The sequence below is a fragment of the Macrotis lagotis genome, chromosome X (genome assembly GCF_037893015.1).
Source record: "Macrotis lagotis isolate mMagLag1 chromosome X, bilby.v1.9.chrom.fasta, whole genome shotgun sequence".
Lineage (NCBI taxonomy): Eukaryota > Metazoa > Chordata > Mammalia > Peramelemorphia > Peramelidae > Macrotis > Macrotis lagotis.
This window is the reverse complement of record NC_133666.1, coordinates 471,135,453-471,161,123: the sequence shown is the minus strand read 5'-3', so window position 1 is coordinate 471,161,123 and position 25,671 is coordinate 471,135,453. Positions and strand designations below refer to the sequence as shown.

The 25,671-nt window shown below is 36.3% G+C and overlaps 1 protein-coding gene and 1 pseudogene across 2 annotated transcripts in view; both read left to right on the top strand.

Moving 5' to 3' along the window:
• Window positions 1-24,705, top strand: part of AFG3L2 (AFG3 like matrix AAA peptidase subunit 2) — a 61,357-nt gene extending 36,652 nt beyond the window's left edge. For both annotated transcript variants that reach the window (XM_074202622.1, XM_074202623.1), the window contains exons 14-17: window positions 10,881-10,996; window positions 16,525-16,725; window positions 19,469-19,663; window positions 23,779-24,705. In XM_074202622.1, the coding sequence (XP_074058723.1) occupies window positions 10,881-10,996; window positions 16,525-16,725; window positions 19,469-19,663; window positions 23,779-24,027 (761 nt within the window). In that variant the 3' untranslated portion in view covers window positions 24,028-24,705. The remainder of the gene's footprint in view (window positions 1-10,880; window positions 10,997-16,524; window positions 16,726-19,468; window positions 19,664-23,778) is intronic.
• LOC141499853 (protein CREG1 pseudogene) lies at window positions 6-8,404 on the top strand (annotated as a pseudogene).
• Window positions 24,706-25,671: the final 966 nt, after the last annotated feature.

Here is a 25,671-nt window from a genome sequence, read left to right as displayed (position 1 = left end):
AAAAATTAAATGTGGCTTCATTCCAAAGATAAGAAAAATATGAGATAAGTAACATTTCTGAGTCAACAGAACTGGGAAAGCGAAGGAAGAGAAATAAAGTCACCACAACATTAATGACGAATCAAATTACAAAAATATTCTCAGAAATTAATTCAGTTGAATAATTTTTGGATACGAAGACAAAAATGAAACAATGCAGATTAAGCAATATAACAGACATTTTATGTTGCACTTTAAAATGAGCTTTCTATTCATTATCACATTTGAGTCTTGTGGGAATCTTTGTAATTCAGTTACTACAGATATCCCAATTTCATAGACAGTGGAACTTAGGCTTTAAGAATTAAATTACCTGCCTTTGGTTGTGCAGTTAATAAATCAAAGAGAGGCAGGATTTAACACTTGATATCAAATCCAAGACTGAATTCTCAAAATTGTGCTTATTCTTATTAGAAATATTAAAAATAAATATTATAAATGGCAGTTTGAGGAGAGAGGGAAAACACTAGCAACAGGGAGGCTTTCTGGGAGAAAGTGGTGCCTCATGCTGAGCCTCTAAGGAAGATAAGAATTCCAGGTGATGAAAATGAAGGGGTGTATTCCAGATCAGAGGAGTCTATATGCAAATAAATAAATATGGAAAATAGAGTCAAATTGCTAGTAAGCTTAGTTTGATAATGTATTATAGACTATATATATATTAGAGTAGTGTGAAGTAAAGCAAGAAGGTAGGTTGGAAACAGATTGTGAAGAACCTTGAATGCCTCTGTAAGCAGGTGGTGTATATTTTTTTCTAGAGACAGTGGAAATATTTTTTTTTTGAAGAGGGAAATATGAGAAAAGGAGATAGATGTAAAGAGCTTTTGTGGAAGGAGAATTTATAGAACTTGTTTACTGCAGGGATTTTAAATTTGAAGGGTAAGAAACAAAGCTAACAATGACTCTGAGCCAACTCTCTTCCCTAAAAGGCAGAGGGAAGATTAGAGGAGTTTTCATTTTGAATATATTCAATTTGACATTCCAGAGAGCTAGTCTTATAGAGATGTGCACTGGGCAGTTTTGAGATGCTGGAGTTAAAGAGAAAAACTAGGACTTGATGTATAGATTTGGGAGCTGCTTGTTTAGAGGTGAAAATTGAAGCTGTAGTGAATGAGATCACAAAGAGGAGGGAGTCAAGAACAGAGCCTTGAGAAACACCAACACCTAAGGTGGCCTGAAATAGAAAACTATAGAAAAAAGAGACTGAGAAGGAGAGAGTCAGGCATGGAGAAAGATGACAAGAAGATAGCATCCTTTTGGAATTCAAAGGGATATATTCTGTTTAATAGGAGAATGAATGGACAGTGGTACCCAAACCTGCCCAGCAGAAGAATGTTCTAGGAGGAGGAAGATCCAGAAAAGATCATTAGATTTTTGTCATTGAGGTCTGATCCTTTTTTAGGGGGGAGCTTTAGTAGATTGGTGGGATCAGAGGCTAGATTAGAGAAGACTCGTGGCTGCTCTTTAAGTGAAAGTGAAGATCAGGAGAGATGCTGGGATAGCAGGATCAAATGAAGTTTGTTTATTTTTTGTTTTAAATGCTAGGAAGGAAGGAAACAAACATTTATTAACCACCTCCTTGTGGGCCAGGCACAGTGCTAAGAGCTTTACACATATGTTCTCATTTGATCATCACAACAACCCTGGGAGGTAGGTGCCATTATCACCCCGATTTTGAGGAAACTGAGGCAGACAGAGGTTAATAGGTTTAATTCTAGGCCCTGTGCTCTCTCCACTGGGCCATGTACATGACAGGCTGGAAAGATCTGAATATATTTGAGGGCACCAAGGAAGAAGCTACTAAATAAGGAGACACCGTGGGGCGGCTAGGTGGTGTAGTGGATAAAGCACTGGCCTTGGAGTCAGGAGTACCTGGGTTCAAATCTGGTCTCAGACACTTAATTACCTAGCTGTGTGGCCTTGGGCAAGCCACTTAACCCCATTTGCCTTGCAAAAAAACCTAAAAAAAAAAAAGAGAGACACCGAACATGGGATGAGCAATAGAGCAAGTTATCAGTGCAGGTAGAAGGGGATTAGCCTTGGGCAGGGGATTAACCTTGGCAAGGAGAAGAGCCATTCATCCTCAGGAATCAGAGACTAACCAAAGGTAAAGAGGGGCTTGAAAACATGGTGAAGATAGATGAAGGAATTCTCAATAACTTACAGGATAGAAGGGTAGTGTATCATTAGAGGCTTAAGAAGAAGCAATAAAAAGCAGATCCCTGATAGGTAGTCTGTCATCTAAAAGAATTGCCATGCAGCAGTGAGGTTTTAGTTATTTTAAAGAAAATACTGAATTTTTGATGGACCAGTCAGCATAATTTTAAGGTTTTCTCCAGCTGCATTTAGGAGTTGGACAATAGGAACTAAGAAGGTTAGTGGAGGGATTTGATCCAAAGTTGAGGACTGGCAGGGTGTGAGCAGTGGAAGAAGGGAGCTAAAACTTCTAGGGAAGAGAGTAGCATAGTGGAACTACCCAATTAAAAAATTGAGACTGATAGAAAATATTTACATAATAGATTTATTTTTTGAGTTATTAGATATTAGATATTCACTGATTGATGGTAGTATTTATTGACTTACCCTTGTTGATAACTATATAGAGAATAATAAAGAAGGTGACAAAGGTATTTGGGAAAACAGGACATGGTACATGAGTAGTAGCTGAGCATTACCCCATTCTCTACTAGTCCTCATATACATAGCATATGCTCTTAATTCACAAATGGAATCTAGTTTTTAAAAAGATTTCATTTCTAAAATTTGTACACACTGAACTAAATGAATAATAAGTACAAATAGGAGATATAAGTGTAATCTTTAAAAGTGCTTTTGTTTTAAAGAAGTAGCCAGTTCTGTTCCACCTTGGTCTGTGATCATATGTTCAAATATTATTGGGTGTGTGCTGTTTGCAAAGTGTTATTGGACACTTATGCAAAAAAGTAATTTTTGATTTGTGCAGTTTTCTTGAATTTTTTGTTTTGTTTGGAATGGACTTAAGATTTCATTGATGTGGGGGCGATTCTGGTGTAGAATTCTCTCTGGCAGTACCTATCAGCAGCTTTTTTGTAATGTAGTTTTATAATTAATGAGGTTCCTGGATCCTTGAGAAGTTAAGTGTTTTGCCCATCGCCTAGCTAGCAAGCATCTAATATATTTCAGAAATAGAACTTGAGCCTTCATCTTCCCAACTGCCAGGAATGGCTCTCCATAAATTATGCCATTCTACCTCTCAGTATATTCTGTTAAGGAGCTTATAATATAATTGGTGTGTCAAGCCTTACACACATAGAAAGATAACAAATATAGTGTTGTATTGTGAGTCAGATGAAAACTTAGAAGATCAAGTTTCAACTTTCCTGAATCAGAAGCTGTCTTGTGATAAGATGTCATATCAAAATGAAAATCCCTTATTTCAAACTTTTGTGGGATTTCAGGTTGATAGTAGGAGTCTCAAATTCATCAAAGTCCCTTCATTAGACCAGAGCAGCAAACATACCTTATTTGATAAGAAAAAAAAATGAGAACTTCACATCTCAGTCTTTCTTTTTATCTTTATAATTCTAAAATATGCTTCTCTTTACATTTGTTGCCAGTTTTGTCTTCATTATCACAAACTAAACAGTTCCTTATGGTAAATTATCAAAAGCAACACTCCCAGACCAGTGTTCTAGAGACAAAACAAAATGAATATCACTCATATTTAATACTAGTTTACTTAAGATCTCTCACTAGAGTTCTGTTAGCTGTGAATATTGTATAGAAATGGATACTTATTCAAGAAAGTTTTAGATTAGATGGCCTTTGAGGCACTTTCAACTCAGTGATTCTGAAATAACAATCTTCAGTTTTGTCTAGCTTAAGAAATATCTTACTTAAAGAAAGAACTTTGGTGGGGGGAATCTGTCTAGCCACTGAAGTCCAGCTTTTTTTTCTCATCTTTTTTTTTCCCTGGAAAATATATATTATCTTTACAGTTTAGTGTTTCTGCTATTCTCAGACCAATATAAGATGACTTACTGAAACTCCAAGAGTATTATTACATTATTCAGATTGTACTTCCATCTATTGGCTAGCTCTTCTGCCTCTAAGCAATAATCTTTCCTAATTTCAAACGTAGTCCTCTTTTTTCCTAAGTATCCTTTGTTTTCTTGGAATTTAGAGATATTTGTACTGTTATAATAATTGATATCTAGTCCCGAGTAATGCTTAGCATCCAGTGGAGAACTTTTCACAGTTTCTTGGTTGGTAGTTTCATTAAAGAAACATCTATTAAATACTAGTTCAGTGTCAGGCTGGGATTACAGAGACAAACATAAATGTACTTGAGCTTACATTCTACCAATATGCAGCACGTATAGAGAGAAGTAAAATACAAATAAATATCAAGAGGGAAAGAAACTGCTGACATGGGAGGATCAGGAAAGGCCTTGTGCAGGAGGTGCTGCTTAAGCTGGGCTTTGAAGAAAGAGAGGGGGTTCTCTGAAGGGGATGTGAGCAGAAAGAGGGCATCCCTGACACATGAAGGATCTTGCAGCAAAAGCAGGGAGAAAGAACACTGACTGAAGTCAGAGGGTCTGAGTGATCTTGTCTAGTCCCTGAGGCTGCCTGATGTTCTCTTATATAAACTGAGGGAATGGACTACATGGACTCTGAAATTCTTTCTAGCTTTAGATCTATGTTCCCATGAAGCTACTAGATTAGAGGATATAATATATGAAAGTAGAATAATATGAAATAACATTAGAAATGTAGATGGAAGTCAGGTTGATGGCAGTTTTTTTAAATTAAAAATTTTTTAATCCAGCTTATTTTATTTTATTTTTTAAATTAAAGATTTTATTTATTTTGAGTTTTACAATTTTTTACCTAATCTTACTTCCCTCCCCCCAACCCCCACAGAAGGCAATTTGCCAGTCTTTACTTTGTTTCCATGTTGGACATTGATCCAAATTGAGTGTGATGAGAGAGAAATCATATCCCTAAGGAAGAAATATAAAGTATAAGAGATAGCAAGATCAGACAATAAGATATCAGGTTTTTTTTTTCTAAATTAAAGGTAATAGTCCTTGGTCTTTATTCAAACTCCACTGTTCTATCTGTGGACACAGATGGTATTCTCCATTGCAGAGAGCCCCAAATTGTCCCTGATTGTTGCACTGATGGAATGAGTGAGTCCATCAAAGTTGATCATCACCCCCATGTTGCTGTTAGGGTGTACAGTGTTTTTCTGGTTCTGCTCATCTCACTCAGCATCAGTTCATGCAAATCCCTGCAGGCTTCTCTGAATTCCCATCCCTCCTGGTTTCTTTCTTTTTTTTTTTTTACTTTTTTTTATTTAATATTCTCATTTTGTACAAATAATGTTTTTTTACATTAATAAAATATTCTTGTTTAAGAGTCAACAAAATACCCCCTCCCCCCATAAATATAGACTTGCTTGAGTGATAAAGTAAAGGGGAGAGAAAAAATTAAAATTAAAAAAATAATAGTAATAATTGTAGGTATGGCCAGGTGGCGCAATGGACAGAGCACCAGCCCTGGAGCCATGAGTACCCAAGCCCACATCGGGCCCCATACACCCAACAATCACCCAGCCTTGTGACATGCAAGCCATCTGGACCCCACTGCCCTGCAAAAACCAAAATAAAGAAAAAAAGAAAGCGACCCAAAATAAAATAAAATAGTAATAATAGTAGGGGTGGCTGGGTGGCGGACAGAGCATTGGCCCTTGAGCCAGGAGCACCCAGGTCCAAATCTGGCCTCAGACACCCAATGATCACCTTGCTATGCGGCCCCAGACAGGCCACTCAGCCCCATTTGCCCTGCACCCCCCCAAAATAGCAATAATAATATTAATAATAATAATAATAATAATAATGAATGTGCTTGAGTCTTTGTTCCAACACCAACAACTCTGTTGTGGGTGGATCACATTCTTTATGATAAGTCCATGGCAAAAGTTTCTTCCATATTTTTCCACTGTTGCCATTGCTGATCGCAACTACCTCCTTTCGTATTTCTCCACTACCATGTACTATATTTTCTCTCTCCTTTCACTCTGACTCTGCTGTAGGGTAGCTGAGTGGTGCAGCAGACACATCCCCGGCTCTGGGGCCAAGAGGCCCTTAGCCTCCATACCACCCCTTAGGCCTAGCATCCACCTGGCCCTATGGTCCTGGACAGGCCATCCAATCCCAACCCCTTGCAAGAAGTAAAAAAGAAAATGTGTTATATCTGACCACTCTACTCCCATGGTTCATCCTCTCCTCCATCACTCACATCCCCACCCCTTCCCCCTGCCCCCCCTCCTTCTTACTCTCTATACCCCATTGATTATATATGCTGTTTCCTCTCCTAACCACCTCTGATGAGAGCGAAGTTTCCCTCATTCCCCCTTGCCTTCCCCCCTTCCATATCATTGCAATAGCTCATTGTAATAAAGAAAAATCTTATTATATGAAATATCTTGGCCTATTTCCCCCTCTCCTTTTTCTTTTTCCCATTACATTTCCCTTTTTTTCTACTGACTCCATTTTTACACCATATTTTATCTTCGAATTCAGCTTTCTCCTGTGCTTCAACTATAAAAGCTCCCTCTACCTGCTCTATTAACTGAGAAGGTTCATATGAGTATTGTCAGTGTCATTTTTCTATACAGGAGTACATGCAGTTCATTATCATTAAGTCCCTCATATTTTCCCCTTCTCCTCCAATCTCTATGCTTCACCTGAGTCCTGTATCTGAAGATCAAACCTCTTGTTCAGCTCCAGCCATTCCCAACAGGAACATTTGAAATTCTCCTGGTTCATTGAAAGTCCATCTTTTTTCGGGCAGCGGCACCCGGGTCTGGCCGGGACTCCTGCGCCCGCTGGGCCCGCTGGACCTGGACCATGGGGCCCCGGACGCTGCTGCTGCTGCTGCTGCTGCTGCTCCTGGCTGCGCCGGCCCGGCCCACCACCCCACCCGCGCCCCAGCTGCCCCCCCCCCCCACGAAGAGCCAGCATGCGTGGCGCGCTTCACGGTCCATGCCGTCACCTGGGGCGCGCTGGGCACCATCTCCTCGGTGCCTGCTGTGCGCGGGCGGCCCTTCGCCAACGTCTTCTCCCTCAGCGACGGGCCAGAGGGCGCGAGCAGCGGCGTGCCCTACTTCTACCTTAGCCCACTCCAGATGTCGGTGGGGGACCTACAGGTGAATCCAAATGCCACTTTGACAGTGACTTTAGCTCAGACTGATTATTGCAAGACACAAGGATTTGATCCTCAGAGTCCCCTTTGTGCTCATGTAATGCTGTCAGGATCAGTCACTAAGGTAACGAGGAATATGGTCAGTTCTGTAATTTTTAAAAAGCAAAATTAGCCAGATGGAAAAAGAGATAAGAAAACTCTCTGAGGAGAACAAATCCTTCAGACAAAGAATAGAATTCAGGGAGATTGATGAATTTACCAGAAATCAGGAATCAAGATACTTGACTCACTTTGTTTGGGATACATAGAAAAACTGCTTAAAGTTTTTCTCTGAATAGTTTTGGTAAAAAAAAAAGCTTATTTGCATATGCTTAATATTTAAATCAAAGATTTGCTGTGAGAAATTTAGATTTAAGAATTTTTTTGACATTTTGAATTTTTTTTTTAAAGAAATATGACATCAAGGAATCTTGGTTCCTCTGAGTATTCATTTAGTTTTCCTTTAGTTTTCCCAGGAACAAAAGTTGCACATTGAATCGGCCTTTGAGATTGAAAACTGTTTTAGCTTATATCATTTGTTCCTGGAAATCTCTTTGCTCACCATACCAACTATTCACTACTTAACTGAAGCCTCTGCACAGGCTGAAAAGAGTTTAATTTGCTCATATGCCAAAGGTGCCTGAATCTTTTCAAAGAGAAAAACTATTTATTTAAACTCAAATGGAGCTTCATACAGCTAATCAGTTTATTATGGTGATTGGGGGGTGGGGAGAGTTGCAGGAACAGAGCAGTTGTGACAATAATATAGAATCAAGTAGACATGAAATTTTTCCTGTTTGATTTTACCCATTTTATTTCTTCCTTAAGTTTCCTTTCCCCCCTTAAAAAAAATAGATGTTTTGTCTATTAAATGGAAGGTGAGGAAATTTGTGGGTAAATATTGAGATCCTTATTAATGAGATTAGTCCATGTTTTCAGATGCTGTATCAGACATGATTTTACCCATTCTACAATGTCCTTTAACTGTGACTTATATCCTTTCTTACTTTTAGCAAACAGGGTCATTTAGGCTTCTTTAGTTGGTCTTTTCAAACTCTGTTAAAAGAAGCTATAAGAAGGGAAGAGTGAGTAGATAAAGAAAAGGAAAATTTTTTCCTCGAAAGTCCATCTTTTTCCCTGGAAGAGGACATTTGGCCTTGCTGGGTAGTTCATTCTTGGCTGCATTCTAAGCTCTTTTGCCTTCCGGTATATTATATTCCAAGCCCTAAGAGCTTCCAATGTAGTTGCTGCTAAGTCCTGTGTGATCCTGACTGCAGCTCCACGATATTTGAACTGTGTCCTTCTGGCTGCTTATAATATTTTCTCTTTGACTTGGGAGTTCTGGAACTTGGCTATAATATTCCTAGGGGTTGGTTTTTTGGGATCTCTTTCTCGGGGGGAATCGGTGGATTCTCTCCATTTCTATTTTGCCCTCTGCTTCTAGAATATCAGGGCAATTTTCCTGTAGTAATTCTTTGAAAATGATGTCAAGGCTCTTTTCCTGATCATGACTTTCAGGTATTCCAATAATTTTTAAATTATCTTTCCTAAGTCTGTTTTCCATATCAGTTGTTTTTTCAATGAGATATTTCACATTTTCTTCTAATTTTTCATTTTTTGGGGTTTTGAAGTATTGATTCCTGATTTCTGGTAAATTCATCAATCTCCCTGAATTCTATTCTTTGAAGGATTTGTTCTCCTCAGAGAGTTTTCTTATCTCTTTTTCCATCTGGCTAATTTTGCTTTTTAAAGCATTCATCTCCTCAATAACTTTTTTGAACTGTTTTATCCATTTGACCTAAGCTGGTTTTAAGCATGCTGTTTTCTTCAGCCTTTTTTTGGATTTCCTTGACTAAGCTGCTGACTTCATTTTCATGTTTTTTCCTGCATCTCTCTCATTTCTTTTCCCAGTTTTTCTTCTAACTCCCTCATTTCATTTTCAAAGTCTTTTTTGAGCTCTGTCATAGCCTGAGCCCAATTTCTGCTTTTCTTAGAGTCTAGATGCAGGAGCTTGTGCTTCCTCATCTTCAGACTGAGTATTTTGATCCTTCTTGGGCTCATTTGCTAAATATTTCTCAATGGTCTTCCTCTTTTTTCTCTGCTTGCCCATTTTCCCAGCCTGGGCCTGGTTTTGGGGTGCTTCCTGAGCTTTTGGGACACTCCCACATGGATCTCAGTGTGTAAGGCTCTGTCCTCCCTCCTGGTCTGTGAATGAACATATGCGCCCCCCCTCTACCACAGGGCTGAGGTGGAGGGGGCCCCTGCTGTTCTATGGGGGGTCCTAGACTGCCATCAGGATCTGAATGTGATCAGAGCCCCAGAGTCCTGTTCCAGGGGCAGAGGGCAGAGCTCTGCAGTCTCTCTCTTCACTCCCCTCCCTAGGTTCAATAGGCTCATGCCCTGGGGGCTCCTGCTTACCGGCTCTGCCTGCTTCTGTTCCTGGATCTGGGCTGTGCTGGCCTCTGCTCACTGCGTGCTCCACGTGCTTGCTCTGGCAGAGGTTCCCTGTTCCCCCAATTTGTGCCTGGTGCTCCCTGGGGATGTAAGTCAGGAAACTCCCCCGCTGCTATGAGCGCTGGCTCCCAGCGCCCTGGGGCTGCGTCCAGGAGGCTGAAATTCTTTCGGCTGCTCTTTTCCAGGTTACCTTGAGTAGGAGAACTGTCTTACTGGGTCCCTCTGTGGGCTCTGTCTCTTGAAAGTTTAGTTAGAGTCCTTAGCTTATGAGTTTTATGAGAGAGCGCCTAAGACACGATCCATTCTTGTTGCCATCTTGGCTCCACCCCTCCCTCCTGGTTTCTAATAGAACAATGGTTTTCCATGAAATACATATACCACAGTTAGCTAAGCCATTCCCCAATTGAAGGACATTTACTTGATTTCCAGTTCTTTGACACCACAAACAGGGCTGCTGTGAATATTTTTGTACATGTGATGTTTTTACCCCTGTTCATCATCTCTTCAGAGTATAGACCCTGTAGTGGTATTGCTGGGTCAAGGGGTATGCACATTTTTGTTGCCCTTTGGGCATAGTTCTAAATTCTCTCCAGAAAGGTTGGATGAGTTCACAGATCCATCAACAATGTAATAGTGTCCCAGATTTCCCACATCCCTTCCAACAATGATCATTATCCTTTTTGGTCATATTGGCCAGTCTGAGAGGTGTGAGGTGGTACCTCAGAGAAGCTTGAATTTGCATTTCTCTAATAAGTAATGATTTAGAGCAGTTTTTCATATGACTATGGTTTGCTTTGATCTCCTCATCTGTAAATTGCCTTTGCATAAAAATTATGCAATATATTGAATTTTATTTATTTGCTAAAGCACTTTGTGGGGAATAGAGGATGTATTTTGAATGTGTTACTACAGAAATATCACATATTTTGAAGTTGACCTTTTTGCTTTTATAAGTCAAAGGAACTTTTGAAATGCCATAGGTAACTAAGTCCCTAAAACAGTGTTTAGATAAAGTTTATTGGAGTATATCATTGTTTTATATACTAGCATTATTAAAATGGTAGGTTTTGGTTTTCATTCCCTCCTTTCTTCTTTTCTTCCTTCATTTCTTCCTTCCCTCCTTCCTTCCTCTTTTTCTTCCATTCTTTTTTCTTTTTTAGGTTTGGAAAAAAAAACTCAGGTATTACAGCCAGAGGAGAAAAAGACAGTAGCATATCATGAAGCAGGGCATGCAGTTGCAGGCTGGTTTCTGGAACATGCTGACCCACTTTTAAAGGTAAAATAATTTTCATAAACATTATAAATGCTGGGAAATTGTACAATATCTTTAAAGGAAAATTCCATACTTGATAGAGCCTAAAAATATGATTGTTTTCATCTGAAGAGGTTATTAAAAAAAGAAAACATAGAACAAAACCTGGTTTAGAAAAGAGTTTTTTTAGAAATAGTTTGTGGATTTAAGGGAAATTGAGAAAATATTTCAGTTTCATCTTTATGTTCTTTCAAAGGAATCTTTTCATTCTGATTTTGAAGTTGTTTGGAATATCATGTCTGTCTATTTCTATTAGTTTGAGTTATCAGAAGGATGAGTTACTTGAAAGCTTGAGTGATTTAGTGGGAATATACTTAAAGCTCTCAAAACTCCACAGTAGGGGCAGCTAGGTAGCACAGTGGATAAAGCACCGGCCCTGGAGTCAGGAGTTACCTGGGTTCAAATCCGGTCTCAGATACTTAATAATTACCTAGCTGTGTGGCCTTGGGCAAGCCGCTTAACCCCATTTGTCTTGCAAAAAAAACAAAAAAAAACTCCACAGTGCACTTGATAGAATTCCTCATTTGCTGAGAACAATACTGGAATTACATCTAAGTGACTAAATCCGGGTTTCACTTGAGAGTTTTGTGGATTGAAAGATTTCTTTCACTTCTGGGACAGAAAGGTGGTTTAACTTTTTCAAGCGTGGGTCCTTCATTTGAAAAATTAACATTTTACTATAGATGTAGCGATACAAGTAAATTCATAGTATATACAATATAATGTCAAGAGATAATGACATCTAGCAAATGGGAGGATCAGGAAAGGCTTTGTGTAAGAGGTGCAACCTGACCCTTGCTTTGAAGAAACGTAGGGATTCTTTGAAGAGGATGTGAAGAAAGAATTCATTACAGACACCATTTCTTTCTTTTTTTAAATATATATTTTATTTATTTATTTTTCCAACTACATGCAATGGCAGCTTTTACCAGTCATTTTTATTTACAAAAGTTTTCAGTTTTACAATTTTTATCCTTCCTTCCCTTCCCTTTCCCCTCTCCTGACAGAAAGCAATCTGATATAAGCTCTATATTTATAACTGTACTAAACACAGATAGATATTGAACACATGTGAGAGAAGCATCAGATCCAAATGGAAGAAAAAAAACATTAGAGTGAAAAAAAGATAATATATATGACAACTTTTAAAAATTTAAGCTAAAAGCTTTGTTCTTTGTTCTTCATTTAAACTCCACAGTTCCTTCCATGGATATGGATGGTATTTTTCATCACAAGCCTTTTAAAATTGTCACTTGTTGAGACGAACAAGCCCATCATAGTTGATCATGATCCCATCTTGTTGTTAGTGTGTATAATGTTCTTCTGGTTCTACTCATCTCGCTTAGTCTTTCCAGACTTTTCTGAAATCCTGTCCCTCATGACTTTTTATAGAACAGAAGTGTTCCATCACACACATACACCATAATTTGTCTAGCTATTTCCCAGTTGATGGCCATCTCCTCAATTTCCAATTCTTTGCCACCACAAAAATAGCTGCTATGAATATTTTTTGTATGTGTGGGATTTTTACCCTTTTTTCTTGATCTCTTTGGGATACAGATCCAGTAGTGGTATTGTGCAATCTTCATTTCTACTAAAGCATTTCAAGCTAGGCACAGAAAATTGTAGCTCGGAAAATTTAGATACTATCTGAGGCGTACCAGCCTAAGGCTGGGCAATTTTTAAAATATATTTCTTGTTATCCTACATCGGTGTATTATTTCTGTCCTATTTTCCTTTATAAATAAAGACTAAAAAATACATTATTGTGTTATAGTATAGCAGCTAAAGTAAGAAGGGGAAAAGAGAAGTAATTGTTGAAACTGGGCACCAAAAAATTGGAATGATAGAAGTTGTGGAAGAAAAAAATGATTAAAGATCAGGAATGCTATAAAATATTAATCAAGGAAAATATTTTAATTTGAAAAAAAGCCACGAGAGAGGTTGGGGATATGTTGAGTTGTAACGAAGAAGAAATATAATGGGTTTTGGGAGGGTTGAGGAGGTAATGATGTTCCCCAGCCTTTATCTGCATGTTAAAGAGAAGGGAATAATATCTACTCACATTTGGATAGTGCTTTACCATTTCAGGGCATATTCATATGCATTCTCATTTAATTTTCACAACAAATTTTTGAGGTAGATAGGACAGATAACTAGTGAGTCTGAGTTCAGATTTGAACTCAGGTCTTCCTGATTTTAATCCAGCACTGTTCATTGCTCCATCTAGCTGCCCATCTGTTTGGCACCTTAGTAAGCTCTTAATATTTATTGATTAGTTGAAAAGTCTGAAAATCTATGCATGCAACACTTGTAAACCTTTTACCTCTGCAAAGGAGTTGGGGGGTGGAATGGAATATCTTCTCATGTCTTCTTTCAAGCCATGCTTGGTCAGGAATCATTCTTTTTAATTATATTTTATTTTTTCTCCCAATTACATGTAAAAGGCTATTAACATTCCTTCTTCACCTCTCCTCTCTCTGGGATAACAATTTGATATAAACATGTTCAGGCATGTAAAGCATATTACTCTATTGATTATGTGGAAAAAGACATATGAGAAGGAAAAAATGTAGAAAGTGGAAAATAGTTTTTGTTGATCTGCATTTGGATTCCACAGTTCTTGCTCTGGATGTGGATAGCATTATTCATCATGAAGCCTTTGTAATTGCTTTGGATCATGGTATTGCTGAGAATAACGAAGTCATTCGCAGTTGATCATTGTACAGTATTGCTGTTACTGTGTACAATGTTCTTCTGGTTCTTTTCACTTTTCTTTTCATCAGTTCATATAAATCTTTCCAACTTTTTCCCGAAATTCGCTGCTCATCTTTTCCTTAAAGCATGGTAGTATTCCATTATAAAGAGAATCATTCCTAAGATTTAAGGAAGCTAGTTTCCTTAGTTCCTTGTCAACTCTAGTTTTGATCCTGAAAAATTTTGAATTGAACAGGATTCTTTAGAAGTAAGGATTTTATTGTGGGGGAAAAAGGTGCAAAACTAGGAATTTTGACCTTTGGTGACACCTGTGTAGAGCCTTAGCCTCATATCTGGGCAAACCTTAATAATGACAGATGTTTCTATTTCAGAAGCACAATAAAATGATGATTAAAAAAGTTAAACTTGTAAAGATTTTTCTAGTCTAAATCTGACTTTATGATCCTAGTTATTGGTTATAGTCATCTTTTTGAGGAAAATGATTGATGATATGTAGTAGTCATCAAGTATGTTTAATGTAATTTCAGTAATGTTGATAGAGAATAAAATAGACAATGTTGTCACGTGTACTGTCTTTCAGAAGTGTTCTAGGAAATAATATGAAAAAATTATTTACATCCCTAGGGTGGGACCTAAGAAGTTTGACTTGCTTTCCACAGATGTGGAAATAGTGTTGATTGTGGAGTATATTATTAAAACTATGCACCAAAACCTTAAACAGTCAGAACTCATTTAATTGGAATCCCCAAGTAGTAGCAAGTTCACTTTCCACATCCAACCTCAGTCCTACCCTCAAGCTTTTAGGGAAAAATTAGGGGAAATAAAGAAAGCAGAATGGTATCTGGGATTTAATTCAAATGACAGTTATCCTTGAAGCAATATGTATTCAACATAACCTCCTATTTGTCATCTATATTTATGGTACTATTCAGTTATCCCTGTGAATAACTGTGATCCCAAAGCACTTCAAGATTCTGAGTCATCCAAGAAAAATTGGATTTTCTTCAATATATCATACCACAAATTTTATTTTACAAAGATTTTAAAAATTAAATTCTTACTGAACAAAAAATCTATTTTCTCTCTTTGACTGTATTTTCCACCCAAGTGAAAAAGAAAGAAAAAAACAACTTTGTAACAAATATGCATACTCAGTCAAAGTAAACTTCCCATTGACCATGTGTTAAAAAAAGTTAATCTCTCTCTATACCCAGAATTCATTACTCCTCTGTCAGGATGTAGTTAACAGTGTTTCAGTTTGGTTTATCAGGAATTGTGTTTGGTTATTATGTATATAAAAGTTCTTATCTTCTAATGTTGTTTGTCTTTAGAATGTTTTTATTATATAAATTATTCTTCTGACCCTGAATACTTCACTCTGCATCATGATATTCAAACAGTTTTAACTAGGTTTCTCTGAAACCATCCCTTTTATCATTTCTTATGGCACAGTAGTAATTCTATTACATTCATATATCATAATTTGTTCACCCTTTCCCTAATTTATGAACATCCCCTTATTTTTCTTTTTTTTTCCAGTACAGAGTTACTATAAATTTTTTTTATATATAAATTCTTTTCCTTTTTCTTCAATCTCTTTGTGGTATAGACCTTGTAATGGTGTCAGAAGTTATGTACAGTTTAGTAGATTTGGGAGTTCTAATTAATACAGAATGACCTGTACTAATTCACAGTTTTACCAACAGCACAATACTGTGGCTAATTTGCAATCAAGTATTTGTCATTTTCCCTTTTTCTTAACTTTGTTGCTCCGATGTTGTGAGATGGAACCTTAGAATTGTTTTAAATTCAGATAAAACTTAGCCCTGAGCATGCTAAAATAAAACATTTCATTTAAGATTTTATCACATAATGGTATCACAGATTTTTAAAATAATTGTTAACTTTCCTTATTGTTTATTATTTGTACAGACAAATTCCTTACATTGGAATTGAGAACAAAATCCAAATAGACAAGAGGGATTGATTGTAAGGTACATAAACAAATTAAGGGCAAAGAAAAAAATAAATTTGTTCCATTTCCTTGTGTTCTCCACAATAATGTACCAATCACAGTAGTATATGACCTTAGCTATAAGAGAGTGTAGTGCTTTGTAGGAGTTCCCCTCCCCCACTCCACATTCATACACAGCTCGCGTACAATGTTGGTGTCCTTAGAATATTAAGAGATTTGGAGGAATATTCTTGTCCCTACCCTGTTGGGTGGACCTTCTATTATAAGAGAATCAGAAGTACAGAATTTAAAAAGTATAGTTAAGTTGAGATCTTTCCCTTGCAGGGGAATACTCACTTCAGTGAAAAGACAAAAAACAGAAATACTGAAGTATGTGTGATGTTTTCAAGTATATTGCTGGAACAGCTGTTTTCTTTAATTTTTCCCAGAAGAATGTGCAGTGATATCTATGATGTGTAAATTTCAAACTTTCTTAGTTAAATGAAACTTACATAACTTTTTATGAACTTTCAAGGAGGCATTCAAAAGGTCACTGTGTGCTCAGATGTATTGAATCATTAACTCATTTTACAAAGTAGTCAGTGTTATTCAGAGAAAGCAAGAATAAAAACTATTAAGTGACACTAATATGTACTGAATCCCAAAGAAAACTCATGACTGTTAAAAATGACTTTGCTTGCAGCAGTTCTTATATGTTGTTTTTGTTTTTTTTCACAAAGAGAAGGGATCTGTTTATCTGTGGGGAAGTGTTTTGTTAAATTCAACATGTAGAATATTTGTCTTTTTTTTCTTTCCAAAGGTATCCATCATCCCACGGGGAAAAGGTTTGGGTTATGCTCAATATTTACCCAAAGAGCAATACCTTTATACCAAAGAACAACTTTTGGATAGAATGTGTATGACTTTAGGAGGACGAGTATCAGAAGAAATCTTCTTTGGAAGAATTACAACTGGTGCTCAAGATGACTTGAGGAAAGTAACTCAGAGTGCATATGCACAAGTAGGTGTTTGAAATAGTTTCCTTCCTTAAATTTTGTATGAAATTGGCATTTATGAGATGATTTTTGATTAGTTTATTTAAATCTATCTATGAATATTTGGGTCAAAATGTATTTTGTAAAGGAAAATGATTTCATTTCAATAATCAAAACTTGTGATCTAATAAGTGTAAAGAAGAAAAAGAAATTTGTTAGGTAACTGAGATTATAATCTAGACAAATTTATACTTTTGGTCTAAAACAGTTGTTACCTTAACAATTAAATTATTTTTAAAAATTGTGTAAATGGCAATATTGTTAATATTAAGTTTTTTGTTCAAAAAAGAAAAATTTATAATTTTGATATAAATATGGCAAGAATTTTTCCAGTGCACAATATAATATTTTACACCTATGTAAATGATAAACCCCCTATGGTTTACAAAGTGCTTGCTCAAATATTCTTGTGAGTAATAGATATTATTCTTTCTGTTTTCTCACCATCATATCTTTAAAGAAATTGTTTCTGTGATATGTTGTCCAATTTTTTAAGATTAAGTTGTTTTGTCATCAATTATTTTTCATGCTTTCTTCAGGAGCTCTTTAATGAATACAATTTTTAATTTCATTGTGGCTTGTAAAATATGTTTAACCATTTCTGTTCATCTTCATTTGTGAGATTTTTATGCTTTTTATATGTGCTCTTTTTTGCATAAGTGTTTTGTATACTGAGAAATAGGTATACTCTTCTATTCCCATTCAAATAATTACAGAGGTCTTTCATATCTAATTTTTCTAAATTTCTCTAGGTTCTTAAGTTCTTTCTTCCTCTTTGTTTTGTGTGTGTTCCCCATTAGAATGTAAAACACTTTATCCTTGTTTAGTTCTTTATGATTATTCATTCATATTTACCATTTAAGTTTCTATTGTTTACTAGTTTTATATTTCAATATTTCTACCCAGCTCTTTTCTTTTCATCAGTAATAGTTAGAATAAGAGATTTTAACTTTTTTTTCTAATTTTTCCTTTGTTTTGATTTTATTCTAATATTCTTATTTCCAGATGGAGTCATTTAAACATTCTGTTTGGTTTATTCTAATTTTTAAGGAGTCTTTTTTTCTTAGATAAAGTTTTATATCTCTTGTACTAAGTTGTTTATCTTTTAGTCTTTGCTTCAAATGTTTCCAAATCTTTTCTTTCCACTCTCATTTATATATTTATTTGACTTTTTTGCAAGGCAGTGGTGTTAAGTGACTTGCCCAAGGTCACATCTGAGGCAGGATTTGAACTCAGGTCCTCCTGTCTCCAGGACTGGTGCTCTATTCACTGCACCAGCTAGCTGCCCTCTACTCTCATTTATCATATAATTTTAAAATTCTTGTTTTATTTCTTTTAGGAACTCTAGTGGATCCTTTTCTATGTTCTGTTTTTCTTTGAACTTTTACTTGTAGATATTTTGCAGTCATTAGCTTGTTTTAGGTTTGCATCTTGGACATCCCTAGCAACATAGTAACTCTGTTGTTCAGAGTCTTTTTTTAAAGGATTTGCAAGGCCATGGGGTTAAAGTGGCTTGCCCAAGGCTACATAGCTAGGTAATTATTAAGTGTCTGAGACCGGATTTGAACTCATTCACTGTGCCACCTAACTGCCCCAGGAGTCTTTTTTTAACTTGAATTCTTCTTACTTCCCCTACTGGGACTTTGTTTTAAGACCAGGTCCTGCCTATTTCTGTCTGGATAATATCTGGGCCTCTTCATTCTCTACTATCCTGCTCCTCCAGGTTTTGGATGCTCTGTTCCTCAGGAATCTCAAGAGAATTTCAGGCCAGGAAATGGCAAACATTCATTGCACCCAAAATGGTCTGATCTTTTTTTAATTATGATGCCTTTTTCTGTTGAGTCTTTCCAAATTATTTTCTGGTTTTTAAATAGTTGTTTGAATGTTGTTTTCTTCATTTAACAGTGAGCTCCTTGATAGCAGGATTTTTTTTTCCTTTCCTTTGTTTTCTTAGCACTTGCCACAGTGCCTGGAACATCGTTGGTGTTCAATAAATCTTTATTGACTAACTGAGCTAACGCTGTCTTCTCCCTCCCTGTTCTGAATTTGCAAGCTTGTGGCTCCAGTTTGACTCTAAGTAACAAAATTTTCTGATAGTTTGTTGCTGGCTTCAGCTGAATCAATTAGCTGGTTCAGAACAGCACAAGTGTGAGCTCCCTCTTTGCCTTGCTTACTCAGCTGTAGGCTTTAGAGCAAGTTTGGGGATGTAATCTAAGATCCTATTCTTCCCATGCTCAAAACCACAGTGCTGCTCTTTGCCTAGACTGTGATGATTCCTTGCCCTGGTATATAACTGTAGGTAGACCATTTCTAGGCACATGTTCCCTCCTAAGTATCTATTGGATTTTTGAACTGACTCTGAACTTCCATTTGTATCTTTTTTTCTTACCCCCTGCACAGTGTGATTTGTGATCCACTTCTTGTCCTATTGTTATATAGCTAATTACAGTTCTCATTTTGTTGAAAGGCTCTGGGTAGCTGAATAGACCCTGTCCTTAATTCCTGATGACTTGTCTCACTATTCTAACCCCTAGGTGATTTTTCCTTATGCTTCTTGATCATAGTTCATTCTGGTGCTCTATATATCATGATTATAACAGTTGTGGGAAAGATCTAGGCTGTGTTGCTTTCTCCTATTTTATTATCTTTGCTGATCTCAAAAGTTTACATTGAGATGCAAATCACTAAGATATTTTTCTTCTCTTTTAGATTGTTCAGTTTGGCATGAATGAAAAAGTGGGACAGATTTCCTTTGACCTTCCACGACAAGGAGACATGGTGTTGGAGAAACCATATAGTGAAGCTACTGCAAGACTAATAGATGATGAAGTACGGATACTTATTAATGATGCTTATAAACGAACAGTAACTCTTCTTACAGAGAAAAAAACTGAAGTAGAGAAGGTGGGTGTTTCTTGAACTAATAGATAAATTTTACCAGAAACTTTAGATTAAGAAAGGTTTAATTGTACATTTTACATATTTTGTGTATGTATGTATGTATATGTATATATTTATATATATATAATATATATGCATGTATACACACACACACACGCAAATGTGTATACAGAGAGAGGAAAGAATGATATTTATATGAGTAGCTTGTTCAATGAAGAAATATTCAAGGAGGCAAGCACACATACATTCCACCTGTGTCCTTGAGGTGCCAATTCTCAGCCTGATCTGTAATTCAGACCTATCAGAGAATAAGGAAAATATCAAAAGATTTGGTGTACAGTGTTATGTCTATTCCTCTTTCCTCCTGGAATATTTTTAATACCATCTGTGCTAAATTTTGAACCAGAATTGTTTGGGCTAGGGAAAGAGTAAGCCTGACTAAAATTTACTTCTTTCGTTTCTCTTCACCTTTCTGTTCAAACAACGATTGAGATGGCCAGAGAGCAGATAAAAGATAGCAAATCCTTACAAATCTCATCTGGAATATAGTAGACACTTAAGTAATATTGACAAATCAATGTAATGAATAATTAGAACCTGAATAATTTTTCATTGTAAGTTATGAGTGAGTGTGCATGCTTCATTTTTATTCTTGCATTTTGTTTGATAGTCTCTTAAAATCATTTATACATGAAATTTTTATTGACCTCTGAGTTTCACATATTTAGTAAATTACTCTATCTGGTATTCATACAATTTTTTAAAAAATGCTTTATTCAGTTTGATCAGACAGTTATTAAATGCCTATTAATGGTACTGGGCAAGATGGAAAAGTATAGGTAAGATTCAATCTCTGATCTCATGGAGCTTAGAGTTTTGTAAGAGGATATAACACATAAAGAGAGTTAGAATTCAAATAATACATTTGTAATGGAGATATAAACTGCCTTGTAAAGTCTGAAAGGAAATACACTGTGACTGATGGGACACCAGGGAAAAATTACTTCTTAAAGGAGGTGATTTGGAGTTGGGGCTTCAAGACTAAATAAGATTTTATTAGGCCTGGATGAAGACATAGAGGGAAAAGATAATTCACTCTACTTTTTATGAGACAGATAAGTGGACAAGCTAATATTATGAAATTGCTTTTGAAAGCAACTTCTAAGTTGCTTTCTAGGTCAGAAAAGCAATGAAGAAATCTGTATGACTAATATGTATCTTGCTCTGTGCTTAGTAATTTGGAGATTAAAAAAATTATATGCTCTCAGGGAGTATATAATCTAGAGGTAGAATAAACAAACATGAAAAATTTAAAAGACAATTAGACCATGTTGTGCCGATTATAAGTATATTAGGAGTTCAGAGAAAGACATAATCATTGTACCTTGGAGTAGTTAGAAAAAGTAGTTAGAAAATGTAAAACCTAATCTGGGTCTTAAAAGAATGAGTATGGGATAAATAAACAGGAAAAGAGGGAGGGGATTCTGGTTTAAGGAATTAGGTGAGAAAAACCACATCCAGGGGACAGTAAGTCATGAAACCTGACCCAGATCTTTTGGGACATAAGGGTAAATAAGGTTATATAGTTGTATAGAAGACTGTGAAATTCAGATAGAAAAATTTGGTACAGTTGGGGGCGCATGATAGATTTCTGAATGACATAATAAAATAAAAACAGTATATTAGAAGATCAGTTTAATAGCAATATTTAAGCTGGATTAAAAGGAGGAGAGGCTGGCTGAGTGGCTCTTGCACTTGCAGGTGAGTGGTGGTGAAGGATAATGACCTGAAGAAAGGAAAAATCCAGGAAAGTTTTCAAAAAAGAAATGACAGAATTTGATGACAGTTTGTATATAGTAGATAATGAAAACCTGAAGAAGTCAAGGAGAGTTCAAGTTTTCTAGACTGGGAGACAGAAAGATTGTATCAATGCCAGTGGTACCAATGACAGAAATTTCATAGTGGAGAAAATAAGTGAGCTTGTGATAGCAGTGATTAGTTCAGTTTTTGACATGTTGAATTTGAAGTAATATTAAAACATACAAGTGAAAATAGATGAGGTCAGGTCTTAAGATAGAGATTTGAGAATGAAACAGAGGTGATTGCTGAAGCCAAAGTTGTGCAGATAATGTCAATGATCTGGGCCTAGTCCCTCTCCTGAGCAGCAGTGGTGCATGTCCAACTGCCTGTTAGACATTTCAAACTGAATTCCTTGAGGGTATCTAAAATTCACTTGGTCCAAAATAGAGTTCTTTGACTTTCCCCCAAATCCAGTTCTCTTCCAAACTTTCCTTTTTCTGTCAGAGGTTTCATTGGCCTTCCAGTGTACCATATTGGCAGCCTCTGGTGTTAGTTTTTAGTTTCCCTCATCCCAAGTAACACATCAGTTGCCAAATCTTGTCTTTTCATCTGTGATTTTGCTCATCTGTCCCTTTATCTCTAGCCACAAGGCTACCACCATAGTGTAAGGTCTCATTACCTCTGCTGGAGAGTCTCCTAATCATCTTCCTTCTTTCAAGTCTACCTCAACACACTTGCCAGAGTGATTTCCTAAATTACTCATCTGACCATGTCATTTATACTCAGTAAATGCCACTGCTTCCTTATTACTCCATCTTCTGCTTGGCTTTGCAAACCCTCCACAGATTACCCCTATCTTCCTACCTTTTCATTCTTCTCACCTTCTTACATCCAGGAGCCCGAGTCCATGGCCACTTAATCCTCTATCACTGTGCCTGTGCCCTAGTGGTCATATACTTCTTAAGAATCTGTTTTTTGGCAGCTAGGTAGCACAGTAAATACAGCACCATCCCTGGAGTCAGGAGTACCTGAGTTCAAATGTGGCCTCAGACACTTAATAATTACCTAGCTGTGTGGCCTTGGGCAAGTCACTTAACCCCATTACCTTGCAACCCCCCCCCCCCCAAATCTGTTTTTTCCCCTCAAAGTTTAGTTAAAGTCTCATGTTCTACTTGAAGTTTTATTCGAATACTTCCCCTAGTTATTAGCACCCTCCCCTTGAAAAAAAAATTTACTTTGTAAATTCTAAACTACGTATGTGTTGTCTTAACTGACTGGAAGGAACTTTTTCATTTTCTCTCTCCATCCTCAATACCTAGTGCTATGCTTAGCATATAGTAGCACTTAACAAATGATTACTATTTGATTGCTGATTGAAGACTTGGATAATACATATGCAGATTTCATAAGCTCTGTACTAGATAGTAAACTCTTGGGAACAGATTAGGCTCTGTACATCTTTATTTAAGACACTATGGTACTTGGCACCTAACAGATATTCAGTAAAAGTTTGTTGACTGAATTAATCCCACTTTCCTATACTATTTAAATCTATAATACTATGTAATAACTGCTATTGCTAACTATGATCCTGGTGCACTACATGGTATCAAAATACTTTCCAATTCATGAAAGATGGGTTGAAATGATTTAACATTATATTAACTTATGATACATTTTTTAAAAATTGGTGTGTGTAAGGGTTAGTCAGGTGGTGCAGTGAATAGAGCACTGGCCCTGGAGTCAGGAGGACCCGAGTTCAAATCCAGCCTCAGACACTTAATAATTACCTAGTTGTGTGGGCTTGGGCAAGTCACTTAGCCCCATTGCTTTTCCAAAAAAACCAAAAAAAAAATGGAGGGTGTGTGTTTGTGTGTATACTCTTTGTTCAGTTTACCAGAACAACTAATTTCTCAAATATTCTAGGCAAATGAGATGATTATGCAGGTATGCAATCAGGAGTTTCATAAGATAGAGAAAAACATCTTTACTACTTGCTCTTGGGGGCAGCTAGGTGGTGCAGTGGATAGAGCACCAGCCCTGGAGTCAGGATGACCAAGTAACTTAACCCCATTGCTCTTAGTTTTTACAAATCTTACATAAATAATAAGAGCTGTGATTTAAAAAAAATAATACTGTGGTGTTTTCAAGCAAAATATAGGTGTATTAAAATTACAGATTACATTAAAAATTCCATAACAAACTTAGCTTAATTTAGACCTTGTAATAGGACTAGTAGTCTGAAACCAAACCTGCTTAAAATGCTTTCATGCCTGTTCCTCTGTGGTATGTATTTAATAGAAATTGTTCTATTTCAGGTTGCTCTTCGACTATTAGAAAAGGAAGTATTAGATAAGTCTGATATGATTGAACTTTTAGGCCCCAGACCCTTTGCAGAAAAATCTACTTATGAAGATTTTGTAGAAGGCACTGGAAGCTTGGATGAGGATACCTCTCTTCCAGAAGGACTTAAAGACTGGAATAAGGATCGTGAAAAGGAGATGGAGAAAGAGGAGCCACCAGATGACAAGACAATAAAGCAGATCAAAGGAGGGATACCATTTTAATTTCATTTTGTCTTGTGTTATCTGTTTGCACAGTACTTCAACTTTGGCTTTGTCAAATCAAATGAAATCCAGTGCTGAAGCATTTTGTTAGGTTGGTCTTAACCTACTACTTATCCAAAGATTGAAATGGTAACAAAAAAAGAAAATTGATTTGTATACAAGACAGGCACTTTATCTTTAGGCCTCATAATTCATTGTCAGTGGTGATGGTATGACTTCCTGTTCACAGCAAAGGAGGACTAGCAGAGGAGAAATCATTAAGTAAAGATTTCAATAGAGTTGATTGAAAGATTCTTGTACTGTGCCAAGCTCTAGTCTCTTATACCTAGGAAATGTGTGCCTGAATGTGTCTGGTATAATTAATTTATAAAACTTTTAAGTACCTGAGAGAAGTCAGTTTTCCCCCCCTCACAAACTTACCCATCCTTAATTCACTCTCATCCTTCAGTGGTTCTCCTTAACACCTGCACAAGGCAGATAGACTGTGAAATGAATTGAACATCTAATGAGGAAAACATTCTAATTTGATGTAATATTTTTTAAAACCAGATCATTTATTGTGTTTTAATCAAAAGGTTTTCTACAGGGAGCTGTAAGATATTAAAAATGTGAATGTATTGTGTAAATAAGAATTCTTTGAAACAAAAAAATAAACTACATATAGTGTCCTTTTTTGAACACAGATTTGTTTACTTTAAGAAAATATATTTTCTGTATATTTAACTCTGAGGATGGATGATCTTTATATAAAGATCTTTCATGTGAAATCTTGACCTTAGTATCCTCTCTCTTCATCTTTTATAAGAAATGTAATAAAGCTTCTGGTGCCCATGGATAATTTTCTAGTTGAAACTCTGATATGGTCCAGTTCATTAATACTTCTTAAGAACTCATTTGATGACTCATTAGTTTCAGCAGAACTTGGAATAGCTCACTAAATACCCTTATACTATCCCCTTTTAATATAAGGAGTCAAGCTTGGATTAGTTCAATTTTAACATGTCTATTAATATTCATTTAGGTCTTAGCATCATGCAAAAAATGTGCTACTGGAGCCCCTCAGGCTGACAGGTCTTCCATAATTTTTCTGGTCCTTTAGGTTTCTTATAAAATGATTAGAATTGTTTAATTCTAAGCTATTCTGTTAGAATTGTCTGGTCTGTAAAATAGAGAACCTTCCTATTAAGTTTTCTAAGAGAATAAATCTGGAGTATTTCAAAGTGTTTGTAAAAAGCTGTATGTGGAACAGCTTACTGTATCAGTTGATGAATTCAACAAATTATCACTTTTTTAATGTATCTTCAATTCAACTTATGTTCATTTTAAACAAAATTGTAAAATTTTCTTTGTGTCCTTGGTATGCAAGATTTTAGTGACTTCTTTGAAAATTCATCAAAGAACAACTTATCAGTGATTTTTTTTCAACTTTTTAAGATGGTGGGAAGAGCCCTTCTGTACAATTCTTAGCAAAACATATGATCTTGAAAGTGATTCTGAAGTAAGCAATATTGTGACTATTCTCCGAAGAAATATCTTGAAGTCTTGTGAACTCCTGGAGTTCCATGAAATAGTGTGACAACCACTGATCCATTGAAAATAGCAAAGAAATAACAATCTAGTATCCTGAGTATATTCTCAGTTCTT